General features: G+C 36.3%; 1 protein-coding gene across 3 annotated transcripts in view; it reads right to left on the bottom strand.

Annotated features, from left to right (window-relative positions):
- The window catches only part of LOC100391789 (uncharacterized), a 104,588-nt gene that overhangs the window by 33,362 nt on the left and 47,026 nt on the right, over positions 1 to 24,200 (bottom strand). The window contains exons 7-8 of one of the 3 annotated variants that reach the window (XR_013530592.1): positions 11,181 to 11,339; positions 10,889 to 10,955 (exon numbers count right to left, since the gene is read on the bottom strand). Coding sequence is in view for 1 of the 3 variants with exons in the window: in XM_078358595.1 (XP_078214721.1) it covers positions 10,889 to 10,955; positions 11,292 to 11,339 (115 nt within the window). In the remaining 2 variants the exon portion in view is untranslated. Of the gene's footprint in view, positions 1 to 7,928; positions 10,956 to 11,180; positions 11,340 to 24,200 lie in introns of those variants that run through there. The other 2 variants (XM_078358595.1, XR_013530591.1) reach the window with 2 other exon arrangements.

The raw sequence follows: 24,200 nt of genomic DNA, 5'->3' as shown, positions 1-24,200 counted from the left end.
TTAAACTGTTTTACTAAAAGGGAAATACTGTAAAGAATAGGAATAGCTGAAGACCTAAAAAATGTAAAATATTTCTTTGTTGTATTTATAAATATTAAATGTTTCTCCAAATACATCAAAAGATTAGAAAACAATAGTGCCAATGGCAGCCATAATAGCCATAAACTGTATTGCGTGGAATGACATATAAAGTTAGAAGGAATTTGAGGGAAAAAAACAAAAGTATTAGGAAAAAAATCAATTTAAATATCCTTCTGGAGGTACATCTGTCACTTTGCTGCTCTTTCATACATTGTTTCTAAGCGTAAATAGCTCATATGCCAAATGCATGTATACACTGTGGCACAGCAATATGGAAATGTTGGAAATAATAAGGAATGCTCTCTTAGATAAGTCATAGATATCAGCATTTATAAAAGTTTCTTTATCCTCTATATTACTTTTTTAAAATGATAAGTTATAATTTATCTGCAAGAAAGTGTAAATATTTTATATTCCAAAGAATTCCTGTAAAATAAACCTGAACAGAAAGGGAACAACATAACAAAAGTAAGTGTATTTCTATTGCTTGATCCTTTACACCGGAAAAAAAGTTAACTGAGCACGTTTGAATAAGAAATAGATGCTATAATATTTCTCTCAAAAGAATGGACACAAAAATGTGTAAGAGAGCCTTAATTTTCAAGAGTGTTAAAGAACATCAGAGAGCTAAGAAGTCATCATGAATGTCTTAGTCATGTACCTCTTGTCTATTCTAATAGGTAAGAGTCATTTAATCTGGTACTAAAAATCATAAATAATGTTTTTGATGTTTAAATATATAGGAAGTTAAATAAAACAACAAATACACACACACACACACACACACACACACACACACACACACACATATATATATATAATTACTGTGACAAGACTAAGATAATCAGAGTGGATTTGGGCCCATCTCTGTTGAGACTCATTTACTTGTGACTGTAAAGACTTCTGAAAGAAAATATTACCTATTGGGAATAAAATGGAAGACAAAGCTAGACCTCACAATCTTAATATTCAAATCAATTCCGCCATCCATCCATAGCAACCCCTTCCTGAACTTTCACATAATCACATTTTCATGGTTTGGCTCTATTTCTCCACCCAAATCTCATCTTGAAATGTATTCCCATAATTCCCGCATTTTGTGGGAGGGACCCACTGGGAGATAACTTGAATCATGGGGGCAGTTTCTCTGTGGTAGTGGATGAGTCTCACGATATCCAATCTTCCTTATTTTCTCTTGTCACAACCATATAAGAAGTGCCTTTCACCTCCTGGCACAATTCTGAGGCTTCCCCAGCCACGTGGAACTGTAAGCCCAATGAAATCTTTTTCCTCCCAGTCTCAAATATGTCTTTATCAGCAGTGTGAAAATGGACTAATATGCACATCAGTCTACATGGCTTATTCTAACATGTTAAGGACCACTAAATCCCTGGTGTCTCTTCCCAGACTCTATCCTGGTTTTCTCCAACCCAAGTTAATAGTTCAGTGTGCTGAGAAGCTTTAGGACAATCATAAAGTAAGTAAAGATACTGTCTTTCTATCCCTTCCTAGATTTGTCAAAAGGCCTCCTGACTAATAATCTAAGTCTACCTCTGCTTATTCTCTCCCAGTTTTCCCTGACTGCATCTGTAATTTAACAAACATTTATTGAGCACATATTGCACTTATTCTGTTAAAATTGTGGGTGTACTTATTTAATGTTTGTCCTTCTCTACTAGTTTTTTCTCTACAAGTAGGTGGTTTTATTCTCCACCAATGTAGATAAACAGTCAGTGGGAAATTTTTATGTCTTCTCAATAAATAAACAGTTTGGATAAATTTTAATTAAAAAACCATAGGTGGAGAATGCCTGCTATGTGTTTGGTAAATATTTACCCAAAATGAATGGATTTCTGAATTAATATTTTTTAATCTTCACCCGAATCCAGGTTTTAGAGATCCTTCCCTTTTCCTTTTCTACTCTCTAGAGTGACAAGGGTGGGAGAGAAGTGGGATGTATAATAAGAACTGCAATCAACACAGGAAGGATATTCTCCTTTCCTCCACACTTACTTACTCCTGTAAAGGAGATGAAAGGAGACTTTGGCAATTCTGAAAAGCCACCCAGTACCTCCCTTTCCTTTGCTAACACTCAATAATGTCAGGCTTGCCAATGGGGAGGTTTTTGAGAGTAATCCATGTCACTTACATTCTAGAATCTTAGGTTAATGTTTCCTTCCTATTCTACAGAAGTTGCTGAGTAGCCCTTACTTTAGCTATAGCTAATTTTTTTCTGAGAGAGAGTTGAGATAAATGCAAATTTCAGATGGATATTCCTAGATAGTCTAAATTTTGCTTTTCTACTTCCACACTGCTACATGCTTCCACCAGTAACATCTTTCAAAAGTGTGATAACCACATATCATGTGTGGCCTGACAAAGTCCTAATTTGCCCAGAACAGTGCAGCTCAGCCTGATATTTAACATGTGGTTGACTTTTACATCCTACATGAAGCTTATTTTTTAATTTCCAGAAAAATAATTATTTTCTTGCTCTGAATTTTAAAAATCGCAGTACTTTTCTTCTCCAATAGATATCTGCATAAATTATACCTTTTTATGTGGACATACAGTCTCCTATAGGAAAAATACTGTACTATAAAATATTCTGCATCCTCAATGCCTAACAGAGTCTTGCATACTAGGAAGTCAATAAATGACTTTTTGATTTTTAAAAAGACTACAAATTACAACATGAAATAAAATTGTATTTCTCTGAATGTTAATATAAGCACATTTTCATTGAGGATATCTTATAAATACAAGTAGAAAATCTGTCATTTATTGTTCAAATGGTTATCTGAAATTCATGTCAAAATTATTGGGATTTAAAATATTTTATAAATTTTTAATCAAATTGCTCAATGTTTTTGAATTATGAAACTGCCTGTTCACTTTTCTGAGGTGCACCATTATAATTTCTGTGTGGTACTGAGGTAAAACCTAGAAGACACAGAAAACACCAGAATCAATTAGCCATATAATCGTACATTTTTCCAAAGAAACCTTAGAAATATACTGTGGAACTCTTAGGATTCATAAAGCACCCTTTGAAAGTCAGAGTTTCAATCAATAAATAGCTATAATATCCTGAGTGAAGGATCTAAAGCTCAAAATCTACAAAATGTAATCAAAGCTTGATATGGTTTGACTGTGTTCCCACCCAAGTCTCATCTTGAATTGCAGTTTCCATAATCCCCACGTGTGGTGGAAAGGACCCCATGGGAGGTAATGAAATCATAGAGGTGGTTTTCCCCCATGCTAGTCTCATGATAATGAATAAGTTCTCACGAGCTCTAATGGTTTTATGATGGGCTTCCCCATTCACTCGGCTTTCATTCTTCTCCTTCTCCTGCCCTGTGGAAAAGGACGTGTTGGCTTCTGGTTTTGCTATGATTGTATATTTCCTGAGGCCTTCCCAGCCATATGGAACTGTGAATCAATTAAACCTCTTTCCTTTATAAATTATCCAGCCTTGAGCAGTTGTTTATGGCAGTTTGAGAATGTACCTATACAAAGCTCATAGATGAAAAGAGTTTTGAGATTCAGAAAAAAATTATAGGAGAGTTGATTCATCTCATTTAGTAACCAAAAGATGATATAAATACACTGGATATTCTAAATCTATATGATGTTAATGTAGAAAACTATTCATTTTTAAACATGATAAGAATTTTCATTTCTCCCTGAATTTATAAGAATTAAAAAGGAATCAATTTAGCTAAATATGAACTATTTGTCTGTCTCTCCTGTCTCCCCTTTGATATGCTAGTTTCCAGGTGCTGTTCTAGGTTGTCATAGCAACAAAATGCTATTTTCAATAAGTTTTAGTAGAAACCTGTTAGGAACACGTAATTTATTATAAGTGAAATGCGTTCAGTTGGCTGCATGTGTGACAGATCCTTCTATTTGAAAAGAAATTATTTGATCATATTATTCTTGGTGACTACTACTCCTTAACTCTTTTATAACATAAATAAACATTAAATTTTAAAGACAATAACAGGAATAACTTCACTGCACACATGCCTGTAGCCAATCCAAAGAGTTAACTGGGGTTTAGATTTAGTCTTCTCTAGCCCAGTACAGCCAGTTTTCATAATCAACACATTGTTTTGTCTACAATATAGATTTATCATATATTCAGTAATTTAATTTTTTACATTTTCTTCCAATGTTAATATTATACTAGCAGAAAATATAGTACAAAATTTGAAAAAGAATATGCAGAATGCTACCATTAGAAGGTCCTATTAAGAAAGCATGGACAGGCTTCTGCTCCAAAGCTTTTAATTACACTCTGGACTATAGAACACATTCGGGGTTTCTTTGTCCCTTATTTGAGGCCCTTCAAAATCTGACCCTCTTTATCTTTTGTACTTCATGTCCACATCCTGCTCTCATAAATAAGCCAGCACAAACAAGTGACTGTCATATGTTTTCTTACTGCACTGGGCACCTCTATAATTTTCTCTGCCTTTGCAATGCTTGTTTCTTATTTTATTACTCTCGTAAAATTTTCTCTTTTTTCCTCAAATAAGACACATGAAGCCGCTTTCTCTCTTTCCTTTTCCAGTTGGATAAAACTTATCCATTTAGTACTTAAATAAAATCTACCTTCTGGAACTTTTCATACTATTTCAATTTTCAAATTACTTAGCTGGTTGGTTACGTGTACTTCTTTTACCTTCTCAACAAGAAGGTAAGTTCATCCAGAACCAGAACCATGTCTGGTACATGGTTTTCCAATTCTACACCAAAGTTGTCTATTTTATTTAATAAAGTTTCTTTACAGAGTCTTCAGATCAGAAGTTCTGTTCCACCCCATCTTTGTCTTCCAGTGATATGTGTAGATGACCCACTTTGTGCCCATACATCAACAGCCATATGGGACCACTTCTGGTAATTAAAGGTAAAGCGGTGTATTGTTTCCTGCCTCTCCTTTTAGTTGAATTATCCTCTTTTTTTTCTTTGAGACGGAGTTTCGCTCTTGTTACCCAGGCTGGAGTGCAATGGCGCGATCTCGGCTCACCGCAATCTCCGCCTCCTGGATTCAGGCAATTCTGCCTCAGCCTCCCGAGCAGCTGGGATTACAGGCACGCACCACCGTGCCCAGCTAATTTTTTGTAATTTTAGTAGAGACGGGGTTTCACCATGTTGACCAAGATGGTCTCGATCTCTTGACCTCGTGATCCACCCGCCTCGGCCTCCCAAAGTGCTGGGATTACAGGCTTGAGCCACTGCGCCCGGCCGAATTATCCTCTTTTAACCAAGATATTGCATAAATGTTACAAAGAACTACTTTCATGAGTTACCCATAAGAGACCTTAGCATACACTCAAAATATGCATAATGAAAGCTCTGAGGAGGACTGAAAAGGCTGGGAAGAAACATACCAGAGAGAAACAAGTGTCTCTTTCTGGCTTAACCACCAGCTGTGTCATCTGGAGGCTTCCTGACCAGATGAGGACAAGAAAATAGCCCACATTCTGCTTCCGTTTCCTGCACACCTAAGGAAGTCACCTGATAACCTTCCAAGAGAGTGCTTACCTCAGCAAGTAATGCTCTGTGGGGACTAGGCTACATTCATCTGGCAAACATCACTTTCCTCTTATAGAGGGCAGTGACAGAGTAAAAGTAGAGCATTCAAATGAGAGAACATAATTGTTTTTACACTGAGTAGTATTTATCTTTGAAGTTAAAATAAGATATGATTTGTTCTACCGCACTCAAATTAATGTGCACAACTAACCAAAAAGCCTTGGATATGGTAAATTTATTTCTTTATTACAGCATTTTAAAAAGTTATTTGCTCTATTGATTCATTGTGTGAATAATATAATCTGGAATATCATTCTTCAATATGTCACAAAAAATTAAAATATGCATTCTGAATTATATGTTTTAAAAAGTTATGGTTGGAATATATGCAGTATTTTATTGGCTTAAACTTTTAAACCTTGATTATATTTATTATTTTAAGTCACACTGTAATGTAATAAATGAAAAATTTTCAAATATGGAATATTTGCACTGGCTCTTTAGAGAAGAAAAGTGAATGCATAAAGTCTTACCAGCAGCAGCCTAACCATTATAAAATAAGGCCAAATTATTTTATTTTTTTTAAAAGGCCCCAAATATTGGCTTTGGTGTTTTAGTAAAATGAAAGCTGAACTGTTAAAGCTAAACTTATGTCTTCACACTGGGTAATGTTATTGAAAACTCTAGGACTTAATTTGGCCTTCTCGTTCTTATGAGATTAAATATAACAATAACAACAATTAACAGTCACTATGTATCCGGCACTATTCTGAAAGATTTGCGTATATTAACTCATTTCATTCTGAAGAATGTCTTATGACACTACAGTTGTCCCCAGTTTTAAAGATAAGAAAACTGTACCACAAGGATGTTAAGTACCTTGCCTAAGGTCATTCACACAGCAAAAAAGTGGACAGCTGGTATTTCTTTTCTCTTTCTTTTTTTTTTCTTTTTTCAAAGCGGGGAGCTGGAATCTTGCTCTGTCACCCAGGCTGGAGTGCAGTGGTGCAATCTTGACTCACTGCATCTTCCGCCTCCTGGGTTCAAGTACTTCTTCTGCCTTAGCCTTCTGAGTAGCTAAAATTACAGGTGCACACCTCCACAAATGGCTAATTTTTTTTTTATTTTAGTAGAGAAGGGATTTCACCGAGTTGCCCAGGCTGGTCTCAAACTCCTGAGTTCAGGCAATCTGCCCACATTGACATCCCAAAATGCTAGGATTACAAATGTGAGCCACTAGGCCCAGCCCAGTATTTCAACCCAGACAATCCAGACACAGTTGCTCTAGCAGCTGTGTTCTTAAACATAATGTCAAACCACCTCTCAAGAATGTGCCTTTCTTTATGATAAGTGAAGTAAGTCAGGCACAGAAAAACAAAAATCATGTGTTTTCACTTCTATGTGAAATCTAAAGCAATCCATCTCCTAGAAGCAGAGAGTAGAACAGTGGTAACCAGAGGCTGGAGAGTGGGAGCAATAGGAAGATGTTGGTCAAAAGGTACAAAGTTGCACTTAGACAGGAGGAATAAATAATAAGTATTTAAGGTGACTGACATGTTAATTAGCTTGATTCAGTCATTCCACACTGTATGTGTATATATATATATAAATTGATAGGTCATATATATATATAATATCATATATATTTAATATATCATGTGGACCCTATAATTATATGGACCACTATAATTATATGGGCCCCTTATTTATTTTGACTATTATAATTTTTCTGAAACATTAAAGAAATATATAAAGCATAAAAAGGTAATATGCTCTGCTGTGCTACAGAATTGGTAAGACTGGAAGCTCCACAAACCATTATTATTTCTTCCTTCAGATACCTAATTCTTTAGCCATCACATAGTCAAATATCACCAAAACCAAACCAATATTTCCCAAAGGTGATTGAGATGGTTTAAGGTTAGATATGGACTTTAAAAATTTTAATACTGCTATGGTCTAAATGTTTGTTCCCCCCAAAACTTACATGTTCAAACCAAGTCTACAATATTGTGGGTATAAAGAAGTGGGGACTTCGGAAGATGAGTATGTGAGGGGGACCCCCACTCATGAATGGGATTAGTGCATGAATACCCTTATTAAAGAGGTAGTTGTTCATTCCTTCCACCATGTGGAGACATAGTCAGAAGGTGCCATTGATGAGGAAGAGGCGCTCACCAGACCCTAAATTTATCAGACTCTTGATCTTGGACTTCCCAGCCTCTAGAACTGTGAGAAATAAATTTCTGTTGTTCAGTGACCCAGGTTGTGATAGTTTTGTTATAACAGCCAAATAGACTAAGGCAAATAGCTAATATATTTATTTTTATGCATATTAAGAAATCAGTATAATTAGAACATCAAAAACAATTATTTCATAAATATTATTGCTTGACTAAGACAATAAACTAGTAAATAATTTATATCATTTTAAATAAAAACTATTAAGTAGACAATAGAACAAATGAAACAAATGCTAACTAACAGAATTAATGGTAGAAATGTTGAAGACAGCACATGTCGGATGAAAGTTTGCCAAACATCGACTTCAACAGTGCTGTTCTCTCTGAGCTAAATTTCCACATACACCCGGGCTGCAGTGTTTCAGCAAACCTGGGGCAGGATCACTAAAGCTGTGTTATGGTGTGGCTAGCCCTCCCCATCATTTTATTATATAAAACCATATACAAGTTTCTCCAGTGGTAACTACCCAGGACCACCAAGACAGTCATCCCTATTACTCTGCTGTCGCTTGAGAAGCCAATATCCAGAACCTCATAGAAAGCACAGTAGGACTAGTCTCTGCCACCCTCAGAACACCTAACTAGGGCCTTTTGTAAAGGCCTGAGGATCAAACAGAGGAAAAAGCAAGGACAGATGAGAAAAACAGGGAAGTGTGACATATGGGAAGCAACAAAGAAAACACCTGCACTATGTTAAGTACACTGTACCAACTTGAGCTAGTTTACTCTTCCAGATAACTCCAAGATGAAGGCTTTGTTGTCCCTTGTCTATAGGTAATAAAACCAAAATCCAATAACTGTGAAGGGAGTGAAACAAGCTTCTTTGACTCCGAACCTGGATGACTTTTTCACTTTACATTAGAGACTGAAGAAGCGAAGTGATACAGAGTGGACGAAAAAGGGTGGAAGTACCTTGAAAAGATATGTATCAGATACTTCATCTTTTTCAGATGGAGTCTCACTCAGCTGCCCAGCTTGCAGTGCAGTAGTGTGATCTCGGCTCACTGCAACCTCCACCTCCCAGGTTCAAGCGAATCTTCTGCCTCAGCCTCCTGAGTAGCTGGGATTACAGGCAACTGCCACCACGACCAGCTAATTTTTGCATTTTTAGTAGAGACGGGGTTTCACCATGTTGGCAAAGCTGGTCTTGAACTCCTGATCTCAGGTGATCTGCCTACCACAGCCTCCCAAAGTGCCGGGATTACAGACAGAGTCACCATGTCTGGCCTCAGATACTTTTTTCCATAAGTTAAAAAAACAATGTAAGGCAAGTCACATAGTCATGAACCCTGAACTACAACCTGGATATTTGAATGGCTAGTTCATTGCTCTGTCTAGCCCCATTTTTGGAAAGTCTTGAGCCTTCAGTGGAAGTTATAGTTGGAAAAGAGGCATGTTTAAATTAAGTCAAATGGAAGCACTGCTATGCCAAGTCATAGAGTTAGTATACGCACAGTGGCTGGCAGCCTTGGAAACAATTTCTGCTGAATAGGTTATAAAATAAATAGGCTGCTGCAGGACACTCTCTGAGCAGTGTCATTTTATGATGTTGGATCCAAAATCCTGAGCATTTTAGTGGACTGGCAGGGAAAGAAGCTGAAATTTACCTTGTCAAAATCTTTATTGGAATACTGCTGCTTTATTACAACACTGATTAGTTCTTTCTTCAACTTAGAAGCTAAGTAAGATGGTTTCTTCAAAAGCAAGCTACAATACCCAAATTCTTCCCAAGGGACTCTAGTATCACTAAATTAAAAAGCCCCTTTTTTTCTTACGGTGTTCTACCCATGGTCAGGGCTACATAAATATTGGTTGAATTGAATCAAATTTATTTGAAAGGCTGTAACACCTGTGTAGGGATAAATGAAAATCATCTAAGCACGAACAAAAGAAAAAATTATAAAAAAGAAAAGCATTTGTATTTCTAGCAGTTTGTACTTACTTCTTTTATAATCATCTTTTGAAAAGGTCATTAGCATAAAATAATTTTAGTCTATACTGACAAAAAGTAACAAAATTATTATAACTATGATTGCTTAGCAATTCTTAGTTATATATTATACCTTTTGATTGGTACCTTAACACACAACGCTGCTATTAAGAGGCATATTAACCCACGTTTTGATTCCAGACAATTCTCTTTAAACAAGATTTATATTTATGAAATGCCATTAGACATAAATTTTCTGTTAAGTTATTTGCATGTATATTTCCTTCACTTTATTTCTCTTTTAATATTCCATAAAAAATTATGAAACCATATTGTATGGTGTCAATAAGCATCACAAATAACAAAATCCAGGTAATTATAACTCTCAATACTTGACATTCCATTTAGTTTTTATTCTTCTAAACCCTTCCTAATAATCACAGAAACATAAGAATATTTAATTTAAAATCACAATTTCACAATAAGTAACTAATAATGACAATTTTGTAATTTTGAATGTAATCCTGAATCCTGCATGATTGCTTCATTGAAAATAATCTCTTCTATGTCTTCTATGTAATAAAAGAATAACAATCTGCAGCCTACAATTTGAATAATTTATACGGTTTGGTTCCAGATCTTCCCAGCTCTTTTCAGCAAAAAATTTTTTAGCAAAGCAAACTTTATGTGGAGCCAGACATAAGAAGACCCTGAATGGCATTGAGAAATTTATCAAAGGAAATGAGACCATTTTAAAGATAATTGTTTTCTCAGGGTTAAGTATAGAAACTTTTTTCCCTTGAGTTCCACAACTACAACCTACTTAACCATTTGAGGTACGTTGTATTACTGCTCAAAAAATTTTACTTTTTCCTCACATCTTCTTTGGGAGGAGTATAATTCCCCACTTAATTGATTTGACAGTCAAGTCACTGCTTGAAAGAAAATCTAAAATTCATGGTATTGGCTTTAGGGCCAAATGTAGGTTACCAGGAAACTTCTTTATGAAGATTATCCCTTTGTATTCCATGACTGAATGCTGGGACTGAAGAGAAAACATGATGTAGAGATCATCACAAGGTTTAAGACTTACGTCTGATGCTGTAAGTCTCCAACCCTGAGGGGAGGAAAGTCTTCATTGGAGTAGGGCTGAACACATTCTGTGGGCAGAAGAAAAAGAAGTCAATTCTTGTTGTCCAGAAAACAAATTGTGGGTAGATTGTATTATTATTCCACAAATATCCAGTTATCCCCACCCTAACACTGAAGAATCATGAATGTCCATCCCATTGATACTGGCTTGATTATGTGATTTGTTTTGACCAAAGGAATGAGATAGAATTTGGCATATACTGTTTTCACATAGCAGCTTTAAACATGCTTACATGTTTTGGTTTGGTCTCTTATTTATTCCCTTCAGCCATCAGAAAAATATGCTCTTGTTAGCCAGTATTTCTTCAGCCTGGATCTCAGAATAGCAGATATGTTGAACACACCTAATGCGGTCAGATCCTGGCGAAGAGATGCTCTGCCATCCTGCAGACCTGTGAAAAAGAAATAAAAGACTTTTGATATAAGCCATTGAAGTATTGCGGGTTGTTTGCTATTCAAGTTAATAAAAGCCTTTTGATATAAGCCATTGAAGTATTGTGGGTTGTTTGCTATTCAAGTTATCACAGAAAATCTTACTAATGCACAATTCCATGAGCATCAAATCAGCAATCTGCACATATAAGAAGGCAAAAGTCATATTTTACCTGATTTCATCTGATACTGCCCTCTTTTTGCTTTCTTCCTTTTTTGATATTTTATATGCCCCATCATATTGCAAAGGCATGTTTTTGCTGTCATCTGTTGTTTTTACTATATGTCCTTATAACATTCAAGAAGCTATAGAAGATTCGTAAATAAATTATTGGGCTCATGACTTCAACCTAGGCATTCTTTCAGACATACTTGGTAGACATTAAATCTGAGAGGATTTGTCTTTGTATGGTAAATTAGGAAGGCATTGCTAAAATCTGCACACTAGCTTCTGTTTTAATATGGTGAGCTAAAATACAAAACAACAATACTTGTGATCACATTTAGTAGTGGTCTTGTTATTTATTATTCCACTATATATTTTATCTCATATGCCAACACGTTTTGTTAAGATGAAGCATCTTCTGTTTTACAACATTCTGAATATTATTAATTAAATATCATTAATCAAAACTAAAAGGAGAAAATCACTGATAAATTAACCAATCTAAATGAAAGAAGGGAATCAGGGCAGATAATAGAATTTGAGAATGTACAAGTACTCTTCTAGCTGCTCACAGGATTGCCTAAAGAAAAAGTCTGGCCCAGGAGCACCTTTCCATGCCAAATTATACAGCAGGGAACTGAAAACACAGTTGGGATGCCTGGACTATGTGTGTGACAAACCCCTGAGGAACTGCCAGCCAGATACCCACAGTAAAGCCATTGTTCCTTGCTTAGCACAGACAAGAAACTAACGATACATCCCATGATGCAGCCATTAAGATAAAACCATGTGTGGGTTTATTTATCCACCATTTTGTCACTTATAGATGTACATTAAGAAAAGAAAAACATGACAGAGAAAATAATTTATATGAGAAGTTTATTAGTACATAGACATGGCCTAATGACTAGTAGTCCAGAAATTTGAAACTCTCTGTCACTCAACTGTCTCATGTTGCAGCATCCACACTCTTTTGTGTGTGGCCCCAGTAGCTTAAAAAGTTAAACTATTGGTAGAAATGAATAAGCTATCAAATTAATTAATTTTTAGTGTGGAATACTGATGAAGGATATAGGAGGACTTGAGGAAAGGCAATATTAGATTAATGTCAATAGTTTTGAAAAATAGTGAACAAATGGCTGTACCACACAAATGGCTAAGTTGGTTCCCATCCATTTAAAAGATTAAACACTTAAAAATTAGTGTGGCCAACCATAGCTAACTTATTATTGTCAGTGGTCAGTTATATAATAGCAATACTCATAGTAGTGACTTCAACATAAAAGTCTTGTTCTTCTAGAAAGTTAGAATTTTATTTGTATTTATTGCAAAGCAATATTTTCATTTAGTATTATTACTGTAATTTTCTCTGCAGACAAATATTCCCAGCAATGTATTGCAGAGATTTATTTTATCTATACTACAAGCAAGTGAATACTTTATAAATTACTGTAATTTATAAAATGTTTCATACAAGTTTATTATTTGATTACATTAACTATCCTGTATATATTAAATAATATCATCTTCATTTAACCATGAGGCACTTAAGACCTGGACATACACCTAAGACCCGGACATATCAATTTCTCTGTCCTCCTATGCCATTGCATAGATGGTAATTGGAAGAGGTTAAATGAGTATATATTTTCTAAATCTAAGTCAAATTGACTTTCTACTATGTAATGGAAGATTTTATTTACTAGTTTAATTATCATGCTTGTCTTCGTCATATGAGTATTACATAGACAAAGCAAAATTAAATGCCCACACACACGACATATATGATGTAAAGTTTTAGACAAGATGTTTAAACAATGTTTTAAGATGTAAATATTAGACACAGGGAATCTTGACAGTTAAGAATATTGACTTCTTTTATCTGCTATGATTGATTTCAAAGCAGAGCTATTTATGTTAAAACTTACCACAATTAGAAAATTCTATAGTATTTAAGTCAATTATTGCTACGGTATGAATGTCTTTCTTCCCTTAAAATTCATATGTTAAAATCCTAACCTCCAAGATAGTGGTATTGGGAGGTGAGGTCTTTCAAGAGGTGATTAGGTCATGAGGCCAAAGCCCTCGTGAATGAAATTAATGCTCTTATAAAAGAAGCCCCAGAAATTTGCCTTGCCCCTTCAACTGTGTGAGGACACAGAAAGAAGGTTCCATCTATTAGAAAATGGGCCCTAACCAGACATCAAATCTGCAGGCACCTTGGTTGTGGAATTTCTAGCTGTTAAAACTGTGAGAAATTTCTGTTTCTACCCAGTTTATGGTATTTGGTTATAGCAGCTGGAATGGACTAAGCTATTTTCTTCAAAATTTGTTTGGCAGAAAGATGCAGATAAATTAATAGAATAGCTTAGAAATGTTTCAGAAAATTTAAGCTTTTTCTGGATTGATAACCATTATTTTCTCTCTCTCCTTTCTGGAGAAAAAAATACTACTACGTTAATCAACTAGTTTAAATATATGAATCCATAGATTTACTTTATTTAAAATGACAGAAAACATAATGTTTTAGAGGGCTATCATTGTAACAGATCAATTTATATAAAAATAAAAGATAACAGTACTTCTATGAGTATTGCTAAGAGACAGGAAGAGTATTTTCTATTTAGTATATAAAATGTAAAATACCGACAAGTGTGGTGGTTCATACCTGTAATCCCAGCACTTTGGAAAGCTGAGGCAGGCAGATCACTTGAGGTCATGCATGCAAGATCAGCCTGGCAAACATGGAGAAACCCCCGTCTCTACTAAACCTACAAAAATTAGCCAGGCATGGTGGCATAGGTCTACAATCCCAGATACTTGGGAGGCTGAGGTAGGAGAATCCCTTGAACCTGGGAGGCGGAGGCTACAGTGAGCCAAGATCACACCACTGTACTCCAGCCTGAGAGACAGAGCAAGACTCTGTCTCAAAAAAAAAAAAGTAAAATATTTCCTTTTCAATCATGACTCATTTTATCTATCACTTAAAATCTGAAATCTATTTCTTGGAACTCTGGGAGAAATAAGTAATGTATCCGCCCAAGTGTGAAGGAAAAGTCTGTGAAAATTACATGCTTTAGTTTTTCTCCAAGTTGGCAGCACTCACAGCTATTGTAACAAGACCTACCTTACAAAATTCTTTTTTGGGTCCTGTCTTGCATCTTTTTTAGATTCCTCCTTCCTCCCCTCAATTTTTTTCCTAATGGACTAGGTTCCTTTGCTGGCAGTGTTATTCCTCCAGGAGGTATATATTGTCCTGTATGTCTATGATTTTATATGGGTTTTGAGGATAAGACCTTCCAGACCCAAAGAATTCATATTTTAAGATGCTTATTGCATACTTGTATGTTTTTTATTTAATTTACAGTAGGCAGTTTATATATGTTTTTCAATAACTGGGAATCACAAAGATACTTACTGCTATGTGTCTGGTTTCTACCTTGTCTCCAATTTATCCTGTTCCCATCCATCCCACCAAAAAGAGTCATTTTTACTACTCTTTTTTGTTTTCTTTCAGATATATCATAAGCATATGTAAGAAAAAATAAATATGTATTCTCTCTCCTTTCCCATTATTTTTTACTCAAGTTATAGAGGACCATATATAATGGTTTTTAGTTGTCTTTCTTAAAACTTCACAATGTACTTTGGGTATTTTGCAACGAACTACAGAATCGATTTTTCTTTTAAATTTCTACATATTTATTTATATTAACAATATACAAGTTATGTATATCTCCAAGTTAGTTTAAATATCAAATAGAATAATAATACATAATTAAGTTACACAATCGGTTTTATCTGATTTTTTTTAATGGCGGGCAAATTTGAGTCTATAAGGTGACAACTGTCAGTGATAAGAAATTGTCCTTAAATGCAAGACCACACACTTTTGTTACACACTCAGAAGTAAACAAAAGATAATGGCTATATTTTCAAGAAAGGTTACATTTTCAGCTAAGATAATCTAAGTTTTATTCAAATGAAATATATCACCTCTTAATAATTGCATCCTTATGGTTATTACATTCATGATAACAGCTATTTTATGTAATAACACAAGTTATAAAAGAACATGTAGATGTGTTTAAACTTTCCAATCCAGCAGAAAAGTCAGCACTGCAATGTAAGAAACACCAGCCTGCACTTCCAGTCAAGCCTTCTTAGGAAGTATAAAATACTGTACACAAAAGAAACACACCTATTGCAAATCACCTTGTTTATAAATGTCTAGTCTATAAATTTATCATCACAAAGTGAACGCACTTGTATAACCATAAGCTGCATTCTAATAAAGAAATGAATGAGTAGTACCAGCCTCCTTGAAGCCGCCCTAATGAAAAGAACAAGCAGTGGTATTATATTGACTGAAAACAGAACAAATATTTGCCTGGGTGACAGACCAAGACTGTCTCAAAAAGAAAAGAGAAAATTGAAGGAAAAAACTTCTCTAATCCTGAAAATATTAACTCCAATACTTCATTCTCTGGCTACACCCTACTACCTTCTCAGCTTTCATACTAAATGTTATAAAAAAACAACAATTCATGTTTGAAACCAAGGAAATTGCAATTTTCAACAATATAACATATATGGGAAGAGCACATAAATCCATATTCCCAGTTCCAAGAGGAGCAAGCTGTATATTAATTTGTATTCAGAATTTAAATCCCAGAGACTATACCCTAAATAGAGGTCCAGGAATAGTGTCAAGGCTTCTAGCCGGTACCACCTCTCAACACCTTTTGGACACCTGAGCAAAAATAACAATAATAATGAGGAAACTTACCCATACTGAGTGTTGCAGTTTTGTTAAAACTGTTTTAAGCACTTTACATGATAATCTTATTTAACTGTTGTGTCAACTCTTTGAGGTAAGAATAATTATTATCTCAATTTTAAAGAAAAGACAGTAAGGCGGAGAGGAGCTAGTTTTAATAAAACAACTAAAAATGGGTCATCCAGCTTGGAACAGGTAGGATTCAAAACCAATAAGTCTTATTCTAGCAGATCAGTAGCTCAGAAAGTGTCTGTCAAGGAGGTCTAAAATTTCCAAAAATCAGCCTTACAAGAAGTCGTGGAATATATGGGCAGCCTCAGTCAATTTGGAGCTTATTACAGAGCTCCAGATGGAAGGGTTCGGGGAACTGGAGTACAAATCAGTATTCAGAGTCCCAAGAGCTTCAGCAAGGGCTATGTTGGGCTCCTCCTCATTTATTCCATTGTGATTTCCCTCTAAGGTAGCTTTAGATACAGAGAATCGCCCAGATTGAAGCTATTTCCCTCCAGCAATTTGTATTCTCTGGCTCTATCGCTAACATTGGCCTCTTGGTAATAACCGGCTCCATTTATTTTCATGATTCTTGCTACTGAAGTATTATTCTAAGTTGACTAATGAATACACACTTTCCTATTGGAGGCGAGCATTCCCTGACTTCTTGTATTAGTCAACATTGGTTCAAGTAACAATTAAACCCTTATGTTTCAATGGCTTTAGAAAACAGAAGGTTAATTTATTATCATAGAATCAGATGTGGGTAGAGTAACATTTTGCCTTCTTTCTAGTTACACCATCTGGTGCTGGTGGGTTTTTGAGGTCACCATAAAAGAATAAGAGAAGGATGGAAGAAACACCTACTGCAAATCACCTTGTGCTGTAAGTCCTAACTGCAGATTAAGCTGAGAAATACAGAGGCACATATTTATTAAATCCTGTCTGCCTACCACACTCAGCATGGCCCTTCAAAAGGTAAGAAAATTCCTGTTACCCTTACTTATTCTGGAGTATTGATCTTAGCATTCTTGTTAGTAAACTGTGAGTCTCAAATTTCATTGACCATTTCTCCTAGAAGTCCTCTTATACAAGTTGTATTTCTGGTAGGGAATGCTATGGACATGACCCTCTGTGAAAAAGCTACATTTCAATGTAATTTAAATTAATTTAATTTTATAATTCGGAGAGTAAGGGAATGTCTTTTCTATCATTTGCTCCTGGTGCCAGTAATAAAATTTTATAGCTGTTGGAGAAACAGTAGCCTGGAAAATACATTCATTGAATTCCTCCAACAAAATGCTTTGGTTCTAAATTTCCATGACTTTCACTGATTACTATTCTATAATTTCTGATCAGTTTTTCCCACTTACACGATTATATGCCTTTCACTCATTGGCTTTTTTTACTTTTTAATATTTTTTTCTATTTAATTCCTCAAGTGAAATTTATAATAGTTTCATATCTCTTATATGGGACTGTACTGGCAGTGAATCTCCTTGCATCCTTATATTTATGGTAGTCTTGGAAATTTTATCTTGCCTTATTGCATTCCAAATTGATTATTTGGGAAGAGATATCATCAAGATGACTGACTTGGGGCATACAGTAGACTTGCCTCCTCCGCAGAGAAAGACCTAAACAGCAAGTACATAACTACATGTCAAACAGAGCCCCTACAGGAAAATTCTAGGATCCACCAGGGCAGCAATAGAGACCCTCTGAGGTGCAGAAGTTTAAGTTTGCAGCATAGTGAGGGAAGTAATTCAGCTGACTGGATCAACTCAAAGCCAGGAGAGACTTCTCCTTGCAGGAATTAGGTAAGTAAGGGATCTTCAGCCGTCCACATTCCCACCACAGACAACTGCAGTCCAAGCCACACACAAGAAAAGTCCCTCAGCTCTCCCAGGCCTTGATGCTAGTATAAGGAGCTGCCAGGACATCACAAAACTGTATTGTTCCAGAGAAGAAATTAGTGCAGATTCCCACCTTCAGAATCCAAATTGCTGTAGCGCAGCACCATTTTCAGAGTAAAGTCCATACTGGACTACATCCTGCCTTGAAGCCAATTAACTCTTGCATTTCCAAATCCTCAGGGACCCACCAAGATCTCCCCACATTAGTGCAGAAAGCTGCAGATTTGCAATCACACCACCAGCACCTGAGCCCATGCAGTGCCCTATAACCCAGGATAGAGGCAGTCCAGCACTTCAGGGAGGCTGTTCTGAGGACATAGATAACTGACTGAAGCATGAGCTCTTGAAAGCCTGAAAGCCACCTACCTGAGGCCACTACCACCAAAAGCAAACCTACCTCCCTCCAACACTGAAGTCGCTGAAGGTTTATGCATCCCACTTGGGGTCTTGAGGAGCAACCTTTCCACTTTGCCACTTACCCTGCTAGGGCCAACGCATCTCACTCAGAGTCTGAGGGAGCAATCCCACTTTCCCACTGCTAACACTACCAGGGCTTATGGGTACTACTCATGAGCCCAAAGATAGACCCACCATTGGCACTACCAGTGCCTATGCATACCACTTTGGATCCTGAGGCCTCACAACTGTCCTGCTGCTCCTACTGGTGTCTATGCGCCCTGCCCAAAGGTTCAAATACGAGATCACCAAGGCCTGCCCCCACTAATCCTGATGCCTGCAAGTGCCATCTATGGGCCTGAAGACCAGCTCATTTGGCACACCCATTGACAGCAAAACCTTATCAGAATATCCAAACAACCACAGCCTAAGACAGTAAAGAAGTCATAGACATCACCTATGTTGCTTATAGCCAAAGAAATCATACTGAGACTATACTATGGTACCCATCCAGAAACAAAATGAAAGCACCCTGTCTAACTGAGATGATTATGATACACTAAGAGAGAGAATTCCCTACAGAACCTACTCCATAAAACTAAAAAAGTAACAATTACACAAGATGTGCACATATCAATTTAAGGCATAAGAAACATTAAAAATTAAGGAAACATGATACCTCCAATACAACACAATAGTTTTTCAGTAACAAATCCTAAATAAAAGGAAATTCATAAAATGCTTGAGCCTAGTATTGTGAGCCAAGAATACTATATCCATCAAAGCTATTATTCAAAAATGAAAGAGAAATAAAGTATTCCATGAACAAACAAAATTGTGAGAATTCATGACTAGATTAGGCCTACAAGAAATGCTTAAGGGAGTCCTATATCTGAAAGTGAAAGAACAGAATTTGCCATTATAAAATACATGCAAGTATAAAAATCACTGGAAGATCAGATAAATATATGAGGAAGAAATCAAACATTGTTACTACAGAAAACCATCAAATCACTAAGATAAGAAAAAAGAAAGAAATGTAAAACAACAAGAAAACAATTTTAAATGACAAGATATGTCCTTACCTATCAATAACTTTGAATGTAAAGTTTAAATTCCTCAATTAAAAGATATATACTGGCTGAACGGATTAAAAAGTGACTGAACTGTATGCTGCCTACAACAATCTCACTATCCCTGTAAAGACACATATAGACTGAATGTGAAGGGATGGAAAAAAGATATCCCATGCAAGTGGGAACAAAAAGCATACAAGAGTAGTAATGTTTACATCAGATGAAATGAACTATCTTATACAAAAATCAAATTTAAATGATAATAACTTAAATGTAAGACCTGAATCTTTGTAACTACTAAATGAAAACATTGGGACAACACTTCAGGACATTTGTCTGGACAAATATTTTGGGGGCTAAGATCCCAAAAGCACAGAATACACAGGTAAAAATAGGCAAATTGGATTACATAAAGCTAAAATGCTTCAGCACAGTAAAGGAAACAATCAACAGTGAAGAGATAACTTACAGAATGGATGAAAATATTTGCAAACCAGCTGTCAGACAAGTGACTAATTAATATATAAGGAACTCAATGCCACAGCAAAAAAACCCCTACAAATAACCAATTAAAAATGGGCAAATAAACTGAATAAAAACATTGCAAAAGAAGACATACAAATAGCCAACAGGTATATTAAAAATTCTGGATATCCCTAACAGTCATAGAAATATAAATCAAAACCACAAATACATAAACTTACCCCAATTAAAATGTCTGTTATCAAAAAGACAAAAAAAAAACAAAAAACAAATGTTGGGAGGAGGTGGAGAAAAAGGAACTCTTATACTCTGTTGGTTAAAATGTAAATCAGTATAGCCACTGTATAAAACAGTATGAAGGTTGATACAGTTTGGCTTTGTCCTCACCCAAATCTCATCTTGAATTGTAGTCCCCATGATCCCCATCTGTCTTGGGAGAGACCCAGTGAAAGGTAATTAAATCATGGGGGCAGTTACTCCCATGCATCTGTTCTCATGATAATGAGAGCGATCTCATGAGATCTTATGATTTTATAAGGGACATTTTCCCTTTTGCTCAGCACTTTTCCTTTCTGCCATATGTGAAGAAAGACAAGTTTGCTTCCAGTTCTGCCATGATTGTAAGTTTCCTGAGGACTCCCCAGCCCTGTGAAACTGTGAGTCAATAAAAACTCTTTCTCTTATAAATTTCCCAGTCTCAGGTACTTCTTTATGGTAGCATGAGATTAGACTAATACAGTAAATTGATATCACAGAGAGTGGGGTGCTGCTATAAAGATACCCAAAAATGTAAAAGTGACTTTGGAACTGGGTAACAGGCCAAGGTTGGAACAGTTTAGGGGGCTCAGAAGAAGACAACAATGTGGGACAGCTTGGAACTTCCCAGAGACTTTTAGACCTAGGAAGAGAGAAATACGTGAGAAAGTTTGAAACCTCCTAGAGACTTACTAAATGGCTTTGACCAAAATGCTGATAGTGATATGGACAATGAAGGCTAGGCTGAGGTGGTCAAAGGTGGAGATGAAGAACTTGCTGGGAAGAGGAGTAAAGGTTACTCTTGCTATGCAAAGTGACTGGTGGCATTTTTGCCCCTGCTGTAGACATCTGTGGAATTTTGAACTTGCAAAAGATGATTTAGGGTATCTGGTGGAAGAAATTTCTGAGCAGTGAAGTGTTCAAGAGAAAACAGAGCATTAATGTTTGGAAATTTTGCATACTGGCAATGAAATAAAAATGAAAAACCCATTCTCTGGGGAGAAATTCAAGCCAGCTGCAGAAATTTGCCTAAGTAATGAGGAGCCCAATGTTAATCATCAAGAAAATGGGGAAAACGTCTTCAGGGCATGTCAGAGACCTTCTGGTAGCCCCCTCTCACCACAGGCCGAGAGGTCTAGGATAAAAATTGTTTTCATGGACCAGGCCCAAATCCCCATTGCTGTGTGCAGCCTAAGGACTTAGTGCCCTGTACTGCAGCCACTGCAGCTGTGGCTGAAAGTGGACATAATACAATTTGAGCTATATGGCTTCAGAGGGTGCAAGCCTCAAGCCTTAGCAGCTTCCACATGGTGTTGACCCTGCAGGTACACAGAAGTCAAGAACTGAGGTTTGGGAACCTTCGACTAGATTTCAGATGATGTCCAGGCAGATGTCTGCTGCAGGGTTGGACCCTCATGGAGAACCTCTGCTAGGGCAGTGTGGAAGGGAAATGTAGGATCACAGCCCCCACACAGAGTTCCCACTGGGGCACTGCCTGGTGGAACTGTGATAGGAGGGCCACCATCCTCCAGACCCAAAATGGTACATCCACTGCCAAAAAGCCCAGAGGTGGGCTGTACGGTTCAAAGCCACAGGTGTGAGCTTCTAAGGCCATAGGAGCCCCACCTCTTGCATCAGTCTGACTTGGATTTGTGACATGGAGTCAAAAGAGATCATTTTGGAGCTTTATGCTTTGACTGCCATGCTGAATTTTGGACTTGTATGGGGCCTGTAACCCCTTTGTTTTGGTTAATTTCTCCCATTTTTACTGTGTCTATTTACCCAATGTCTGTATCTTCAGTGTATCTAGGAAGTAACTAACTTGCTTTTGATTTTGCAGGCTCATTACCTTGTCACAGATGAGACTGTGGACTTTGCTGGAATGAGTTAAGACTTTGAGGGACTGTTGGGAGATTTGAAAGGGGTCAGGCTGACATGATATGGTTTGGCTGTGTTTCCACCCAAATCTCATCTTGAATTGTAGTTTCTATAATTCCCACCTCTCTTGGGAGGGACCCAATGGGAGGTTATTGAATCATGGGGGCAGTTACCCTCATGCTGCTGTTCTCATAGTAAGTGAGTTCTCATGAGATCTGATGGTTTTGTAAGATGGCATTTCCCACTTTTGATCGGCATTTCTTCATGTCATCATGTGAATAAGGACATTTTTGCTTCCCTTTCTGCTATGATTCTAAGTTTCTTGAGGCCTCCCCAGCCCTGCAAAACTGTGAGACAATTAAATCTCTATCCCATATAAATTACCTAGTCTCAGGCAGTTATTTATAGCAGGATGCAAATAGACTAACACAGAGATTCCTTAGAAAACTAAAAATAAAACTACCATGTGATCCAGCATCCCCACTGCTGAGTATATATACAAATGAAATAATATCAGTATATAAAAAATGCATTTACACATTTATGGCAACACTGTTAACAATAGCCAAGATGTGGAACCAAACTATGTGTCTATAAACAAACTAATGGATAAAGAAAATGTGGTATATATTGGAAAATTATTCAGCCATAAAAAGGAATAAAATTCTGTTGATATGGTTTAGATCTGTGTCCCCGACCCAAATCTCATGTTGAATTGTAATCCCCAATGTAACAGGAGAAACCTGTTGGGAGGTTATTGGATCATGGGGGCGTTTTCCCCTATGCTGTTCTTATGACAGTAAGGGAATTCTTACAAGATCTGGTTGCATGATAAGTGTCTGGCATTTTTCTCTCTCCTACTATTTCACAAAGAAGACATTTACTTCCTTTTCACCTTTTGCCATAACTGTGAATTTCTGGAGTCTTCCCCAGCCATGTGGAACTGTGAGCCAATTAAACTTCTTTCCTTTATAAATTACCCAGTCTCAGCTCTTCTTTATAGCAGTGTGAAAACGGACTAATATGCCTGTCATTTGCAACAACATGAATGAGCTTGGAGGACATTATGTTGAATAAAATAAGCCAGGCACAAAAAGATGAATACCATATGTCCTCACTCGCACTTGGAAGCTAAAAAAAGTGTATGTCCTCAAAGCAGAGAGTAGAATGGTGGTTACCTGTGAGAGGGAAGGGAAATGGAGAGGAACAGAGGAAGAGAGGCTTGTTAATGGGTACAAAAATACAGATAGAAGAAGAAGAAATGTGTTATAGCATAATAGGATAACTACAGTTATCAAAAATTATTGTCTATTTTAAAATAGAAGAAAAGATTTGGCATGTTCTCAACACAAAGAAATGATAAGTATTTGAAGTGATGGATATTTCAATTACCCTGATTTAATTATTACACATTGTATGCATGTATCTAAATATCACATGTACCCCATAAATATGTGCAACAGTTTTGTATCAATAAATCCAATAAAGCATAAAAAAGCAAGCAAGAAAGGAAGGAAACATGAAAACATAATGGAACACAAAATAATACATAAATATATAAGAGAAGAAACAATGTAAATATACATTTTGCATATCTTAGCACTGAGAGAAAGGAAAAAGATACATAATACCAAAGGAAAAAAATATTTAACTCTGAAGCTAAATAATACTGAAAATCTCTTTCTTAATTGCTTAAATAGAGCTTAATGATAATTTCACCCAGATAAAAATATACCATCCTTCCCATGCAGAGAGACCAATTTAGTTAAGATTTCAAGAGAAGTTTGAGAGTAAACTCATAAATAGAAGTAGGGAGTCCTCCAGATATATGCCTCTTCAGAATTAACCAGTGTTGATAATAGTTAGGCCTCCAAATTTCA

This window comes from Callithrix jacchus, chromosome 21 (genome assembly GCF_049354715.1).
Source record: "Callithrix jacchus isolate 240 chromosome 21, calJac240_pri, whole genome shotgun sequence".
Lineage (NCBI taxonomy): Eukaryota > Metazoa > Chordata > Mammalia > Primates > Cebidae > Callithrix > Callithrix jacchus.
This window is presented reverse-complemented; position numbering and strand designations above follow the sequence as displayed.